The sequence below is a fragment of the Phodopus roborovskii genome, unplaced genomic scaffold, assembly GCF_943737965.1.
Source record: "Phodopus roborovskii unplaced genomic scaffold, PHOROB, whole genome shotgun sequence".
In the NCBI taxonomy this organism is placed as follows: Eukaryota; Metazoa; Chordata; class Mammalia; order Rodentia; family Cricetidae; genus Phodopus; species Phodopus roborovskii.
This window is the reverse complement of record NW_026125554.1, coordinates 1,336,300-1,352,502: the sequence shown is the minus strand read 5'-3', so window position 1 is coordinate 1,352,502 and position 16,203 is coordinate 1,336,300. Positions and strand designations below refer to the sequence as shown.

At 53.2% G+C, this 16,203-nt stretch overlaps 1 protein-coding gene and 1 long non-coding RNA gene across 2 annotated transcripts; one reads left to right on the top strand and one right to left on the bottom strand.

Annotated features, from left to right (window-relative positions):
• Positions 1-231: 231 nt before the first annotated feature.
• Positions 232-3,926, top strand: LOC127216614 (uncharacterized). Its single transcript, XR_007834038.1, has 4 exons — positions 232-465; positions 1,219-1,298; positions 2,777-2,947; positions 3,715-3,926. It is a non-coding gene; the product is annotated as an uncharacterized LOC127216614 (long non-coding RNA).
• A 1,687-nt stretch (positions 3,927-5,613) lies between these two features.
• Positions 5,614-15,618, bottom strand: Klf16 (KLF transcription factor 16). Its single transcript, XM_051177363.1, has 2 exons — positions 14,874-15,618; positions 5,614-7,755 (listed from the first exon to the last, which is right to left on the bottom strand). The coding sequence occupies exons 1-2, from the start codon at positions 15,325-15,327 to the stop codon at positions 7,454-7,456; spliced, it is 756 nt and encodes a 251-aa protein (XP_051033320.1). The 5' UTR covers positions 15,328-15,618; the 3' UTR covers positions 5,614-7,453.
• Between the last annotated feature and the right edge of the window lie 585 nt (positions 15,619-16,203).

Sequence of the window (16,203 nt, the reverse complement as noted above, 5' to 3'; positions counted from 1 at the left end):
TGCCCAAAATGCGCCTGCTTACAATGTCGGCTCCTGCAGAATTGTGGCAAACGCAGGATCCAAGATCTACAACAAGAGAAGCTCTACTGAAAGCATAATTATCTATTCCTGGTCTCAGAAAAAACTTTCGGCACTTGTCTTCCGCGGATACAGCCTCGTTACCTTGAGCCTCAATGCCCTGAGGATCCTGGGCTGTCCAGAGCGCGCCTGACTGAAAATGCCACTCGGTCCCGACTATATTCATTGGGCCCGGACCATGTTTATTTACACTTCGCTACATAATCCCTCGGTGCGTCCCCGGAGGACAAGGAAAGTGTTACGGACCAACCATATTTTGTTTTTCCAGGATTTACTTTGTGTTTTTATGTGTGTATGTGCAAACATGAGTGTGCCTGATACTACCTGAAGGCAGAAGACAGTGTCAGACCTCCTGGAATTGCTCTTATAGATGGTTGTGAACGACATGTGAGTACTGAGACTAGAACCCAAATCTTCAGAAAGAACCGATTTGAGGCCTGGAGAGATGGCTCAGAGGTTAAGAGTATTGCTTGGTTTTCTTAGAGGTCCTGAGGTGGCTGACAATGAACTATAATGAAATTTGGTTCCCTCATCTGGCATGGAGACTACAGTTACATAAGTAAACAAATCTTTGGAAAAGAAAAGGAAAAAGAACAGCAACACCACAGAGCCAACTCCCAACTCTCTAGCCAGGGCAGGGTCTTAGTATTGAGAGACCCATGCGTGTCTCTCTTGACGCTCAACCTAACAGCAAGTTGTATCAACGCGACTTCTCTTACTTTTCGAGTGCCTGGATACACTAAACTAGCGCTCTACCACTGAGCCACACTCTGAAAACTTTTTTGATTGCTTTTTTGTTTTGTTTCATTTTTGTTGTGTGGGGGTTGCTCCAGGGATGCAGGACTGTGCACCCATATGCAGAGACTGGAGGAGAGTATAGTTTCCACTTTTTGTTTGTTTGTTTTTTCTTTTCTTTTGAGATAGGCAAGATAGGCTTCTGACCAAAGTACTTCAGCTATGCTATCAGGCCAGCAAGCTTCCTGTGTCTGCCTGCTTCCCTCTGCCTACAGGGCTAGGATTGCTTGCACAGAGAAACACTCGGCTTTAAGCGGGAGCTGGGGATTAAAACTCAGGTTTAGCAAACTGCGTTACATATCGAGCCATCTCTCCAGCCCTTTTTCTGTTTTGCTTTTGATTAAGGTAAGGTCTCATGTAGCACAGAGTATCCATGGACTTGCCCCATCATACTGTTCTGGTGATCAAACCCAAGGCCACCTGAGGTAAGCACTATAGCAACTGATCTACATCCCTAGACTCCGTAGTTTTGTTAGTTTTGTGTGTGTGTGTGTGTGTGTATGCGTGGACAATACCTGACTGATCTTGAACCTGTGGCAATTTTCCTAAATGCTGAGACTACAAGCCTAAGCCACCATGGCTGCCTGCCATTTTTAATCAATTAATTTGGTTTTTATTTTTATTTATTTATTTCCTTCTGTGCTCCAGGCTCATTTCAAATTCCATAAAATCCAACTGCCTCAGCTTCGAGGGTCCTGGGATTACAGGCAGGAGCCCACACATGTGATTTTGAAAGGCTATTTCAACATTCATGACACATACCATCATTTAAAACACCTCACAGATAGAAGTAACCTAGATCAGTACTGATGCATGACAGACACACATGCAGTGGTCCATGCACACAGTGGAATATTACACAGCCTTAAAAAGGGAATTCAGGTGGTACACACCTCTAATCTCAGAACAGTGGAGGTAGAGGCTTGTGGATCCATTCAAGATCATTCTCAGTTGCCTAGAGAATTCCAGGCCAGCCTGGGTTACCTAGAAATTGTTTTTTGTTTTTGGTTTGGTTTTTTGAGATAGGGTTTCTCTGTGTAGCTTTGGAGCCTGTCCCAGACTAAATATGTACACTACCAATGTCTGGCTGGGAACTGGTATTTAAAAAAATAAATAACTGGCTGGTTGTGGCACATGCCTTTAATCCCAGCACTCAGGAGACAGAGGCAGGCAGATCTCTGTGAGTTCAAGGACAGCCAGGGCTACGTAGAGAAACCCTGTCTCAGGAAAAGAAAAAGATAAATAAATACAGCACTGGGATTAAAGGCATGCATCACCACCAACCATCCAGATTTTTTTTTTTTTTAAATGACATGAGGCACACTCAGACATATACCACAGAATTCAACTCCTAGCAGTCATCATGGCCACTAAGACAGAAAGTAGCATAGTGGGCGCCAGGGCCTGGGGGTTGGCATCAGCATTAGTGTCAGATGCAGACTTCCCTGTGGGAGGGTAAGAGGCTGGGGACCATAGCACACCCTGGCCCTGTGAATGTGTGCCAGGCCATTGATGGGAATGAGATTTAAGTGTATTTATACAACAATTGTAAACAAGTAAATGGAGCAATAAGAGGGCAGAGAACCAGGAATGATTTCAGATCCAAAGGTTGTCTGTATGCCACATGCTTTAGGAGCAGGAGCTGGAGGTGATCCCCATGGTCAGGTCACTGTATAGAAGTACATTAAGCTTGGCAGCAGGGTGCTGGGGTCAGCAAGAAAGCTGTTCCAGGTATGGTCTTTTCTAACAAAGTCCCCAGACAAAGACAGCCTGTGACATTGGGGAGATTGTGTCTCAGCCAAGGCGGGAGAAAAATGGGGAAGCGTAATGTCCCTGGCAGGTAAAGCTCTCAGCTGTGTCTCCCTGTCTGACAATATTTATCTCTTGGGACTCTACTCCTCAGCACCTTCCCAGACATCTTGCCATCTCCAACCCCCACCAGACTAGAGATCAAGACCAAGGCCTGGTGTCCCCAGGTACCTAGTATGACAACCCACTGCATCCATCTGTTCATTGAACCAGTGACTACAGAAGAATGAATTATTTCCACATTTGGCACAGTTGTCCAACTACAGTAAGTACTGAGTGACTGACCAGGACATTTTTCTTCCACCTGGCCTTGAACTCACAGCCATCCTGCCTGGCCTCCTGAGTGGACAAGATGACAGACCTGTGGGTAATTATGCATAACTTTTTTTTTTTCAATATCGGCTGGTCTGAACATTCTTAGTACTGAAGTAGTTTTGAACCTATGAACTCCCTAGAGCTGCTAGGAACCCTGTGTATGCCTTGCCCACTTTAGTCACATTTTGATTGTGAAAAGAGCAGGCAGAGGAGAAAACACAGCAGCCCCAGAATGAGTTTTTTCTTTTCTTGTTTTTCAGGGAAGAGATTGGAATCCAGGGAATTGTGCAGGCCAGGCTTGCACTCACCACTCAGTTATGCCCACCCCACCCCTCACTGGGGGATTCTAGGCAGGGCTCCACCCTAACCATGCCCCCAATCCCTCACTGGGGGATTCTAGGTGGAGCTTCACCTGACTCCAGGGTGGAGCCTCAGCAAGGGCTCTATATGGAGAATGTACCATGAAGCCCTGCCAGTAGATCCTTATTTGCTGACCAGAGAAAAACACAAACACACTTCTACCCAAGAACTTAAATATTAGTGTTCTCATCAGCATTAATCACAGGAGCCAAATTTTGAACACACATACATGTATGGATGAACACAGCATAGTCCACCCACATACTAGTGTCTTGTTCAGTCCTGAACAAAAGAAAGGCTGTGACACATGCCACCGCCCTTTATTCTATTTTTAAATTCTTTCATTTATCTTTTTAGGTATGAGTACTCTGCCTGAATGTATGCCTGCATGCCAGAAGAGGGCATCAGATTTCATTACAGATGGTCATGAGCTGCCTTGTGGTTGCCAGGAATTGAACTCAGGACCTCTGGAAGAGCAGCCAGTGCTCCAACCCCATGCTAACCACCCTTTAATACAAGTCCTCATGCTGTGGTGATCCCCAACCATAAAATAATTTTTGTTGCTACTCTCTAATAGTAATTTTGCTGTTTTGTTTATTGTGGTCTCTGTCTTCTGAGTACTGGGAGTAGCTAGGCCACCATGCCTAGCTAATTTTGCTATTATGAATTGTAATGTAAATACGGCTTTAGGGGGCAGGGCCCACAGCCTGAGGACCACTGGTCTAGAGGAACTTGGAAAACATGAAGCTAAAGTTTTAGTCTATGGAGTGTGGGGCTCCACAGAAAATCCAGAACTTGCAATGCAGGGTTAATTCATGGTGGCTGTGGAGGAGAGATGACAGTTCATGGGGCAAGGGCTTATTTTGGCATAAAAGAATGTTCTTGGTCCTGTGGTGGTCATCCCAGCACTTGGGAGGCAGAGGCATCTGGATCTCTGTGGAGATGGAGACCAGCCTGGTCTAAGAGTGAGTGCCAGGACAGGCTCTAAAGCTACACAGAGAAACCCCATCTGGAAAAGGAAAAATGTTCTGGAATATGTGAAACAAAGCACTTGTGGTTGGGGTGTAGTTGGTGCTGGCCTAGAATCCCCAGTGAAGGGCTAGGGGCATGACTGAGAGGGAGATCCCTTATCTAATATATACAAAGCCCTGGATTCCATCCCCAGCACCATTGAAACAGTTTAAAAGAGGCAAGGAGTTTTGATAGGTATTTGTGGTGCTAGTGTTGGTGCTGAGGGCTCTCACCACTCAAACTGCGGAGTGGTACAAGAAACATGGGGTGAACACTGTGACAGGGCAAGGGTTCAGTATGGCAGGGGAGGGGTGATGAGTTGGAGGCATCTAAAGAGTTGATGGAGGAGATTCAAGGAGCCATAGTGGGTTTTGTTTAGTTTTCTGGTTCTGGGAGGAAGCTTAAAATCATCGGGAGTGTGCACTGCTAAAGCATCCAGAACCCCAGAGCAGGCCAGAAAGCCATGAGGGAACTGGAGAAGCCAAAGGATTCATGGCTGCTTGTGAGTGGTGGTATTCAGTAGGAAATGATTAATAGCATTTAAGCTGTGGGTTTGCTCCACCCAAGCTCTGCAGGAGCAAGTACCCCCTTACAGGTTGGAAGGTGGATCCCCTGGGACAGTATTAGCCTTGGCCACTAGGTGGGGCACAGCACCTCTCCTGACACAGCAGGTGCAATGGAGCAGCTCCATCCTGCCCCACCCCAGAGCTCTGCAGACCCAGGGATCTTGAACAGGAATTTAAGCTCTCATCGGCTTCTTGAACCCCCACTGGCACACATTTCCCTGAACCACCCCTTCCTAATTCAAAGAGAGTATGCAATGTATTTAACTTGTCCATAATGGGACGATATTAGCAAGGGCAGTGTGGTTGGCGAGGTCCTGAGGCACCTTTTGGGCAAGAACTTACTGAGTTCCTCTACTATGTTCAGCTCTAGGGGTCTGTCCCCACCCCCCACTGCTGACTCCGGAAGGGGGCGGGTGGCAGACGCCCCCAAGGAGCCCTGTCACCAAGCTCTGGTTGCTGGGTAACAGGGTGGCGGGTGTGCAGCTGCACCAGGCGTGGGTGACTTCGTGTTGTGCACAGGCTGCTGCAGACAGCCCCCTTCCAGGGCTTCAGAGGGTCCTAGGCCAGACCCCTGAGTATTAACAGCAGATGCCTCGGTTTTCCCAGGATGTAGTTGAGAACTTTGGGGACCATACCAGTGGGGGATGAGACATGGGAACTAATCAGACAGACACCAGGGCAGGTTTAAAAAAAAAGGAGGGGTGAGGCTTCTTTAATTAAATACAAGGGTGAGAGGCCAGGTGGAATGGAGGAGGGGTGGCCCCCCAAAAAAGAACAAATCCCTTAGAACTCCTGTCCTACCTGTGCTGCAGACACTATCCCTCAATGGTTAGACACAAGTTCCAGTGACCAACCAGAACCTGAAGTTAGGGTGAGGGTAAGGATACCAAGAAAGCTCTGCTTGCTTATGAAGTTTCCTCCCAAAGTCCTAAGACCACAGATCTTTCCCCTGCTTGCAGGAAGGGCAAGGGACCAGCAGGAGCCTGGATGAAGCATGATACATCCAGAAGACACAAAATAATGGGGCCTAAATCCTCACCCCACCGACTAAGGCATCTCATTTCTGTGGCCAAAGAGAAGGGGGCAGATGGAAGTACCTGGGAGGGTTGCTGGCCTAGAACCCTCTGAGCCCAGCTCCAAAAGGGAGGCCTCCCTCCAGGTAGGCTCAGGTAAAGGTGGTGGCACCCAAAGCTTCCCTCATTGGATGATGGAAGATTCTGGAACAAATGGGGATGCCAGAAACCTCCTACAGCAAATATGGGGCAGCTCAACTTCCTCTGGGCCCCCAAATTCTTAAGGGGGATCCCTAGTTGCCTTTCTAGTGAGGGTACTCCAAGTCACAGCAAGAGGACCCCAAGATAGACTCGGGAGAGAGCTCCCCATCCTACCCTCCAACACTCATACCCCTGAGGACAGCGGCCACACAAGGGGGCCCCCTGAAACAAGGAACTGGAGCCTGAAAAAATAGTCTATTCCATCCAAAAAAAAAAAAAAACCAAAAAACAAAACCAAGCCATCCCAGAAGGCCCAGGAGCTGAGCCCCTACTTCTAGTCCTAGAGTCCAAGACCACCTCTACAGACACCCAGGAGTGTGGAGGACATGAAGGCAGGGCAGAACCCTGCATCCCTAGGCTGATGGCCACACAGGTCCTATAGAAGATTGTCTGAGACGCAATGCCCCAAAGGCCAAACTCAGGGACCCTAATCCAGTGGGAGTGGGGAGGCAGAGCCCAAGGCATCAGAGACCCACCGTCTCTCACTTATACACACCCACATGGGGAGCAGGCCCCCATGCCAACCAACAGTCAGAGAGGACAATAAATAATGTTTCCCACCTGCCCAACACCGCACCCCAAAGTGAGTGGTGATGCTCTGTGAGGGGCCCTCCACACACCCTGCCTGTGCCCCCTAGCCCTCAGTTCTCTTCTGGAAAACTGCAGCGTCTCCTGTATTCCCAGGGTCGGGGCTGTGGGGTGGCCCTTATTGAGGGCAGAGCCTGTGAACACCTGAGATTTGAGTACCCATGTTGGGGGGTCAGCCAGGCTGCACCCCCCATTTCCCTGAACTTCCGCCAATGGCTTTCAGTGGGGTGGGGACAGGTCGGGGCCCACAGGAAGCCCCAATCACCTATGGCTCTGTGTACCTGTGTCCCAACCTGGAGGAGTGACTAGGGGGCTGAAGATTAAGGAGTGGGACTGTGGCTAGGCTTCATGCCCAATGCCACCCAGGAGGGAAGGCAGAAGGTGGCAGAAGGGGACATGGAGGACCTGCCAACACCCACTTGGGAGTGTCCCTGCAGAGGGGATGGGACAGTTAATCATGGCTATTTACAGACAGAAACTGAGGCCACCTCCCAGGCCCCCCAGAGACCCAAGTCCATTCTCAGTCCCCCTGATGCCTCCTTGATGCAGGCTGGGACTCCAGGACACCTGCTCTCCAGAGGGCAGATGTGTCTCTTAATGGAAATCCCTGCCGAGGCTTAGCAAGCAGGACACCCTCAGGGTGAAGGGACCAGGGCTCTACAAGCCGGCAGGAGCTGGGCTAGGGACAGGGCTCGGTGCAGGACTGCCAGCCAGGCTGCAAGGCAGGGAGTCGCTGGGTGAGGCGCTCCTGGCACCAGGTCGTCGCAGTAGTTCCGGACGGAAGCCAGGGTGGCGTCGGGCATGCTTGGTCAGGTGGTCACTGCGGGTGAAGCGCTTGGTACACAGGGGACAGGGAAACCGCTTCTCGCCTGTATGCGTCCGGTGATGGCGGGCCAGCTCATCAGAACGGGCAAATTTCTTGTCACAGCCAGGCCAGTCACAGGCAAAGGGCCGTTCACCTGAACAAAAGACAAGAGTGATGAGTGGGCAAAGGCAAGGCAGGGAGGGGTTTCCTTAAATCCCAAGGCTGCCACCCACCTATAGGAGCTGCCCTAATTAACACAGTGTATCTAGCAACTTAGCTGAAGATGGCCTGATTATCTTGCTTCCATCTCCTACACTAGAATGAAAGGCATGGACCACTGAATCTAGCTTATGTAGTGCCAAGGACAGAAACCATGGCCTCTGCATACTAGAACACTCTGCCCACTGAGCTGCATGCCCAGCCAGTCCTCACAGGTCTGTGATGGCAGGAGTCCAAGAAAGTCTAGAACTACCTAAAAGCAGTCTTATCTCAACCTCCCAAATGTTGAGGCTACAGGAGTGGGCCACCATGTCTGAGGCTAACCATGTCCATTTCTGCACACCCTAAGAAAAGGTCCTCCTATGTCTCAGTCCCTTTCTTCTAAATAACCATGGGGCACTGAAAGGAGGCATTTTCCAGGTTCTTGGACACATGGATATCAGACAGGCCCTCCCCTATACCCTGAAGTTTTGAATCAGGCCCAGCAGAGGTAGGAAAGGTCACGATGTAATCCCAAACTTAAGCTTAAATTCGGCCACTTGTGTCCGGGGCGTGGTCAGGGGTGCAGAGCCAGTCAGGCACAGGAGTTGCCTACTTTGCAAGCCACTACTAGGCAACTTCCTCCACAGACCACTCCTACCATCCTGGTGGCCTCCAACCAGCCTAGGACCCACCAGACAACCAGACTTCTCCGTATGTGTGATTAGCATCTTTGGGGGGGGGGATCCAATGACCAAGAAGAAGCCAGTGACGAGGCTGCAGGACCAGGCTGGTGGGAAATTGCTAGTAATAGACCCCATTGTCTTGGACTTGGTCTGGCTGGCCTTAGGCTCTAGTTCTGGAGAAGAGACAGGGTCGTGTGCTTCGGGTACCCAAAAGCCTGGAATTCTGATGCCTAAGGGTTGGAGTGTGTGCACAGAGTGTGAACCTGTAAAATTCTGCTTGTTCAGAGTCAGGAGGAGGCAGGAGTCCTAACCTCTGAGAAGTCAGCTGGTGTGGTTCCAGGTTGATCCACTGGGGAACAGGAGCTCAGAAAATAGGCAAGGGGCCCTCCAGACAGGATTCATGTAAGTGAGGGAAGGAAGTGTAGAGGCGACCAGAAAGGGGAACAGATACTAGGCAAGGCTGAAGCCGGGAGACCCGGTGCTGTCTTTGCTGTAAGCAGCTCATGGGATCCCAGGAGAGAAAGACTGAGAAAGGGAGGGGACGTGGGTGGGTCCCAGGCTAGGCGGGGCACAGCCAACAACGCCCAGGAAGCAGCAGAAGTAAACCTTCTCCATCCGGCCCCCTGCAAACCACACCCAAGTGCCCTCCACCATGGGGGTGTAGAGGCCAGGAAACTACTTCTGGGGTGCCCATGTGCCAATTTTGCATGACACCCAGGCAACCTGAGACCACAGGAAGCTGCGACCCTAGGCAGGCAGTAAAGGGAGAAGGAATTAGTGTTTCTAGATGGCAGCCAGCAGCCCTCATCGTTTCCAAAGTGTCCCCTAAATGATTCAAAATATTCATTCCCAATGATGTCTGTCAGGGGGCCAAGTGCCCCAAAACAGCCCCAGGATTCCTCTCCCATCCCAGCACCCAAGGGGTTCAATCTGAAGGGGAGAGGTGCTTGGTTATAAGGTAAGATTCCTAGATTTGAAACAGACCCCAGGTGACAGAATTATGTCTATGTCCATCCAAGGGGGACATGTAATCCTGTCGCCATTTTGCGGACAGAGAAGATGGGGGAGGGGATGAAAGAAAAGGGGACACCCCTTAGCATGTAATCAGCTTATTTCCCCTTTCAGGGCCTCCCGGTTGGGCTGGTTCCCGCCTCTTGCCCCCTAGTTCCACTTAGCCAGGAGCAGGTTGCAATGGATGCGAGCGGTGCCAGAGCCAGCCCGCTGGGGACGCAGCTGCTGCACGTAGCTCGTAGCTCGACAGTGGCAAGCCGGGGACATTGGCAACCCCAACCAGCCTTGCTTACATGGTCCTAGCTCCTGCCACGGGAGAGACAGAAGCTCAGGCCAGGGTTGCCTTTCTGAGCAGGGAGCCTACCAGTCCCCGCCCCACGCTTGGGGGTTGGGGAGCACACGTGTGCACACCACACCGGTGGCGGTACTCAGCCAATAACCCAACCCCCCACACACACACACACACCTGCCAAATACCTGGCCTGGCTGTATCACAATCTACCTAGGAGGCTGGGAGATGGAGTTAACCTGGGGGAGGTCCCCTACAGCTCCAGGCTACCTGATTGCAGGCAGGAGGATTAGGTAGGTGGGGATCACGCAGGAAGGGCCCTGTGGGCGTGGCTGTGGACTTGACCCTCTGACTCAGGCGGGGCTGGGGTGAGCTGGGGACAACTCCAGAGCCTTATGTGCTTTGCAGCCTCTAAAACATGGAGTCTGTGACATCCTGTAAACTTGCTCCAGGAGAGGAATGGCCAGCAGAGGGGGGCCTGAAGGTGGTTTCCATGAGAGCAGGCCTCACCCTGCCTGAGTCTGACCTCAGCCTGAACTGTATAGGGCTTGCCCGACCTCCACCCTGCTACCCCTTCCTTCCCTGCTGGTGGTTACTCCTGGGGAGGGCTCCCTGACTCTGCCGGTCTCCCACTATGTTTGTCCCTCTAAATGCCCAGCTGTGAGCCGAGCTCCCAGCTTGGTTCCTAAAATTTCACAGCCTGAGTCTGGCATGCAGTGGGTGCCTAATTTACCTGTAGGAGAGCCTACAGGCCTGGATGAAGGCGCACGAACCAGGACTGGCAAGGCTGGCTCACTGGGCTCAAGAATCTGACACCTCCCAAGAGAACTATTACCTGCCCATTTACAGAAACGAGGGGCAGTGGGCTAATGCCATGCCTCTTGCCACCAGGCAGACCTTAACCCTAACCTGAGTTTAATTCCTAGGGCCCATGCAGTAGGAGAGGACCTCTGACACCCACATGTGCACTGTGGCACACACATACCCATACACACAAGCACACAGTAAATTTAAAGCAAACAAACAAAAACATTAAACCAGGCAGTGGTGATACATGCCTTTAATCCCAGCACTCTCGGGAGGCAGAGGCAGGAGGATCTCTGTGAGTTCGAGGCCAACCTGATCTACACAGCTAGTTCCAGAACAGAGAAACCCTGTCTGGAGGAAAGAAAAAAAAAAAAAGAGGAAAAAAAAACAAAAAAAGTTTTCCAGTTAAAGAGAGGCAGCAAGGCCTTTTATACCCCCTCTCCTCCCCAGAAAATCAGACTGTCTGGCTATGTCCCACCTCTCAGGAGACTGAGGTAAGGACAGCACCCCATGAAACTCCCCAGGACAGACACCACCCACCCCTCCAAAGGGCAGCCAGGCCTCTGGCTGGTATCATTTGCCAACTCCCACCCCATCTGGGACACTTTATCAGAAGCCTGGGTGGGGGTGTAGTTATCAACCCAGCAATGCAGCCAGCCCTAGCACTTATGCCCTGGAAGGAGGAGTTGAGTAGGGTATCAATCCTCAAAGGCCACCTGAACCCCACAGGGCCTGACCTTCCCCCCTTTTCTACAGAGCAAATTTCACTGAGAAATCTTGCCCCTCTGCCTACAGGTGACCAGGCTCCTTCCCATCCCAGGCCTTAGTTCTCCACCTGTTTCTCCTGGAAATAGCTTCAGAAAAAGCTTTAGAAAAAGCTTGGGGTGAGCCAGCTGTGGTGGCACACACCTTTAATCCCACCGCTTGGGAGGCAGAGGCAGGCGGATCTCTGTGAGTTCGAGGCCAGCCTGGTCTGTAGAGCCAGTTCCAGGACAGCCTCCAAAGCCACAGAGAAACCCTGTCTAAGAAAGAAGGAAGGAAGGAAGAAAGGAAGGAAGGAAGGAAAAAGAAAAGCTTGGTGTGGCCTGGCTTCTCTGCACCTACCCACCCCTCATCTCTCCCACCATAATCCTCCTCTATAAAGAGATTTCCCAATAAACCTAAGCCTGCCTGTGAGACACCCACACCCCCCAGCCCTCAAAATCCCAGCCCTAGGACCAGCCTGCTGTTCCTTCTGCAGCCACAGTTCCCAGCCCCGCCCTGCTACACAGGCCTAAGCAAATCTGTCCTTCCCCACCTTCCAACTTCATATTTAGTGGGAACAGGGACTCTGGAGTCCTGGTAACTACATACACTACCATTTCTTCACATGTATAATTTTTTACATTATTGTGTGTATGTAGGAGTGTGTAGGTCAGCAGCAATGAGTGCTCTCCTTCCATGCAGTACTCTGAGATGCATCAGGCTTGGCAGTCACTACCCTCATGACCCAGGCCCAGAACCTAACATTTCTCAGACCTAAGTAAACAAGATTTTCAGATAATATAACTAGAGGTGACCCTCTAGGAGATACTGATACTGTACAACTAGGACTACCCTACCTTAATTGTGGCTACCCCAATTAAGGGGAGCCCATGGCATGGGAGTGGGTAGAGGACACCCTACAGCACCCAGGACACCTTATTGAGAACAACCTGGTCCCACAAGGGTGGAATGAACAGTCAGGCTACTCCCAGGTCCCTGGGTTCCATCTACAAGGACCAGATCAAAGATCCCACTCCACCCCAAAGGCCCAGGAAGAAAGAATGCCAGAGATGGAGGGGGCTTGGATAGCAGAACCAGCAGCCAGCCTCTCCTCCCACCCCCGCCTCAAGGCTGGTTCTCTTCCAGTATCCATGGTAACGGCGTCAACATCTCCCACAGCCTCTAAAGTACTTCCCCACCCCAAGCAGGGGCTGGGGTAATGATAGCACTCAGGGATGCTAAGCTCTGCCTACTGCCTGCCTGTAGGCCCTTGGATGGGGATGTCCTGTAACCCCCTAGGTCTCTACACTCCCAAGTACAATGGAATGGACATAATAGGGCCGCAAGGTGGCCCTTTACCCTGCTCTATCTACGCCTCAGAAAACTAAATGGATCCATAGATGGGCATGAGTGGGTGGTGGGTAGAGACAGCGCTCTCTCCCAATGCACAGCCCCAAGGCATGGCTCTGCAGGGTACCAGATCTATCCCAGGCCTGCACTAGAGATGAGTCCCACTGACCCTCTAAGTTCAAGGCCAGCCTGGTCTACAGAGTTCCAGGGCAGGCAGAGTTGAACAGAGATAGACAGGGTTTTATTAAAGAAAAAAAAAATCATTTAAATTCACTATATAACAGTACTTGTCTATGAGATCTGCAGACACCCTGAAAATAACATTAAGGTGCCTGGACTCAATGTGACTCTCCTGGCCCCACAAATGGTTATTATGAGGGGAGATAGGGACATGGTACCCAGTCTCCCATGGTGGTGGTGGTAGATTGTGACACAGGATTTACTGAAGGGTGTCACACTCTCCCCACTAAAAAGAACTGCCTGTAATCAACCCTAGAACCTTCACTTCACCTTGGGCCTCAGATTCTCTGGCATGCCAGGTCACCCCTCCCTCACAGTTTAGGGGTGGTTTGCAGTCACAGACAGAAAGACAACAGAATTATCTCTTGATGTCCCAGAGAGAGGGGAATATGCTGGATTCCTCTTTCACAGACCCTTAGAAGTCAAGTTCTGAGAACTGGTAGAATACAGGGTTGGAAGGTATGGGTGGACAATGCAACCTGGCTTAGTAGGCTCCCGTTACAGTACTGGCAAACTGTGAGCCAGGACACCCTGGGCTCTAATTTGTGGCAGAGCTTTCTCAAGTGTCACAAAAATAACAGAAATCGACAATACTATCTCTGTGACCCCTCAAATGTTGTATAGCGATAAATGTGTTACAACAGAGAATGCAGAGCTGCCTACTCCAAGCTTTGTCCATCTGGGCACCAACACAGAGCAGCCCCTAGACCTCAGGCCCTAAGACAGTAACTGAGGGAGACAAGAGATGGCACCATCCATGCCACCCTCTGGCTCAGAAGTCTCCAAAGACTGCACCTCCACCCACTTACCTGCCCTGAATATGTCTGGGGCCACCCACACAACTATGGAGGCTGTCCTAAACGCTTTCCCAGTGTGACCAGGACGAAGCCCTCTTTGAGTGCCCTGTTGCCCACAGCAAGAGTGAGACAGCCTGTATCTTTTATATAGACAGGAGATGGCAGACCAAAAGCAGGTAAGTTAAGGGGGTGACAGAGGCAGGTCGTCCTATTTCAGGGAAGCTGCAAAGCTGTTGATTACACCACCGCTAAAGAGGTGGATTTTCAAATCCCAATGCACATTCCCGGCTAAAATGGATAAACCCTTGGAGCAATCAGGACAAGAAGCAAAAGGTTTCCCCTAGCCAATCCCGAGGGACTGGACTTCCCAGGAACCCTGGTGTGGCTAAGTCTCGCTGCCCACCTTGGACTTTGTGCAGATTCAACACAGATGTGTGGAGTGCTCAAACACGGGGGGTTGGGGAAGTGCGGATTTCAATCCCATTGGATTGAAGGTTCAAGCACCTTCCTCCAAGTTCAGGTCGTGGTCTCCCTCCAACACGTTTAAGTACACAGAATGGAAAGAGAAATATGCGGGACAACCACCCCCTCACCACCACCATCCCTGGCACTACGCCAGAGACTTCGCCGCCCTCCGTAGGGAATCCGCGCGACTACGCCGGAGGCGGTGACCTGGATCCTCCCACCCTCTTCACAGATAAGGAAACTGAGGCTGGGGATAGGGCAGAGGAAGAACAACGAAACCGGATGTTCTGACCACCAAGCGCCAAGAGTCCATGAGCGCACAGAAACAGGACAGGAACACGAAGCAGAGCTGAAGGGGTGGGAAGCCGGGGGAACACGATAGCGCGTGGTGGACCCGCCGTGCCGGGGTGGATCCCGAACAGCCTGAAGTCCCAAGCGCTTAGGCCACCAGGGCCGCCCTCCGCGCGCCGCCCGACCGCGTGGCCGCCACGCCCCCCGCGCGCGCCCCACCCACCATGTCCCCGCCTTCCCGGACGGCGGGGCGGCTGAGGCCCGGGCGCGCCCCCCTCCCCGCCCCCCACGCGCCACGCAGTTTCGGGGTTCCCAGTAAGGTGGGGGAAGGGGACCCCCGAGACATCTCCAACGCGCCCCTACACCCCACGGAGGTTAAAAACTAGTGGCTTACCTGTGTGTGTCCGCAGGTGTGACTTAAGGTGCGAAGATTTGTAATAGGCTTTGGCGCAGCCTGGGAAGGGACAGCGGTGGCTCTTGGCAGCACCGGGGGCGCGACCCGAAGACGGTGACGAAGCGGCCGAGGAAGAGGAGACCGGAGAGGTGCCCCCCGCGGTGCTGCCTGCTGTGGAGACTCCGGGCCCGCCTCGCAGATCGGCCAGGATGCTGGCGGCCAGCAGGTGGGGCGCAGCGCTGGAACCTCCCGGCCCCGGAGCAGTGGCTGGCGGTGGCGGAGCCCCAGGGGTCCCCGGCGGCGTGGCCTCACGGCGCGTTGCGCGCACATCCAGGGCGGCAGTGGGGCCCGCGCCCTCGGGGCCGGGTCGCCCGCGATGCACTACAGCTCCAGAGGATATGGCCATGAGGACGTCGGCAGCGAAGTAATCCACGCACGCCACGGCCGCCGACATGCCGGGCAAGGACGCGCGGGCGCGGGATCGGCGTTAGGAGAGAAGCGGAGGCGGCGGGAGCTACGACCGTCCGGCCGGCGGCGACTGCTGGAGTGCGGGAGGCGGAGGAGAGGGAGTAGGGGAAGGAGGAGGAGGCCTCGGCGCGCCGCCGCCGCCCGCGCTCAGCCCCGCCCCGCCCCGCCTGACGCGCCCTGACGCACCGGAGCCCGCGGGGGCGGCCATGGACCGCCCCACCCGGAGGACGCCCCCTCGGGGCTCAGTGACCACGCCCTCCCTCCCATCGCGGTCACGCCCCCTCCTGCCGCGCCCTCCGCTGCAAGAGAGTCGCGCGCCACCGCGGGTGGGCGGAGCTCATTCCACCAGCTGCTGGTCCTTCCCTACTTCTACACTCGTGTACCCGCAAACCACCCTGCGTCCCCCAGCACCCAGGATTGTGCCCTCTCCAGGGAAGAACAAGACAAAAGGAGGGAAAGCCTGCCCTCGGCCCGGCACGCACTACCCCCAACGGTGCCCTTCCCCGATCGCCACCTCCTAACGTGCTGAGAGTTACGCCCACTCGGCGACACGCCCCCAGCCATGGATGTCCCACCTCCTACCCCAGTGCGCGCCACGCCTCCTCCGGGTGCGCGCTCCATCTCCCGGGCGCGCCCACCGTGCTATGCCGGTGCGCAGACGCTGGGAGTCCTACCCTCTCCAACTTGTTCCCCCCACCCTCTCACCCCCCCCCACCCCCGCACACACAAGCACTGGGGCGCGCCCCTGTCCGCGGTGGGTAAGGGAGGGCTAGGATCAGCACGTGGCCAGGGTGGGGGTGCGGAAGCGCGCGTCCCCGCCCCCGGGCCACGTGCGCGACCCTCCCCCCCTTCCTCGCCCTGG

Excerpts from the sequence above, each read along its gene's own strand:
- Klf16 (XM_051177363.1), bottom strand. The coding sequence starts at position 15,327 with ATGTCGGCGGCCGTGGCGTGCGTGGATTACTTCGCTGCCGACGTCCTC. Across the intron at positions 7,756-14,873 it reads ACACCTGCGGACACACACAG|GTGAACGGCCCTTTGCCTGT; the intron begins GTAAGCCACTAG and ends TCTTTTGTTCAG.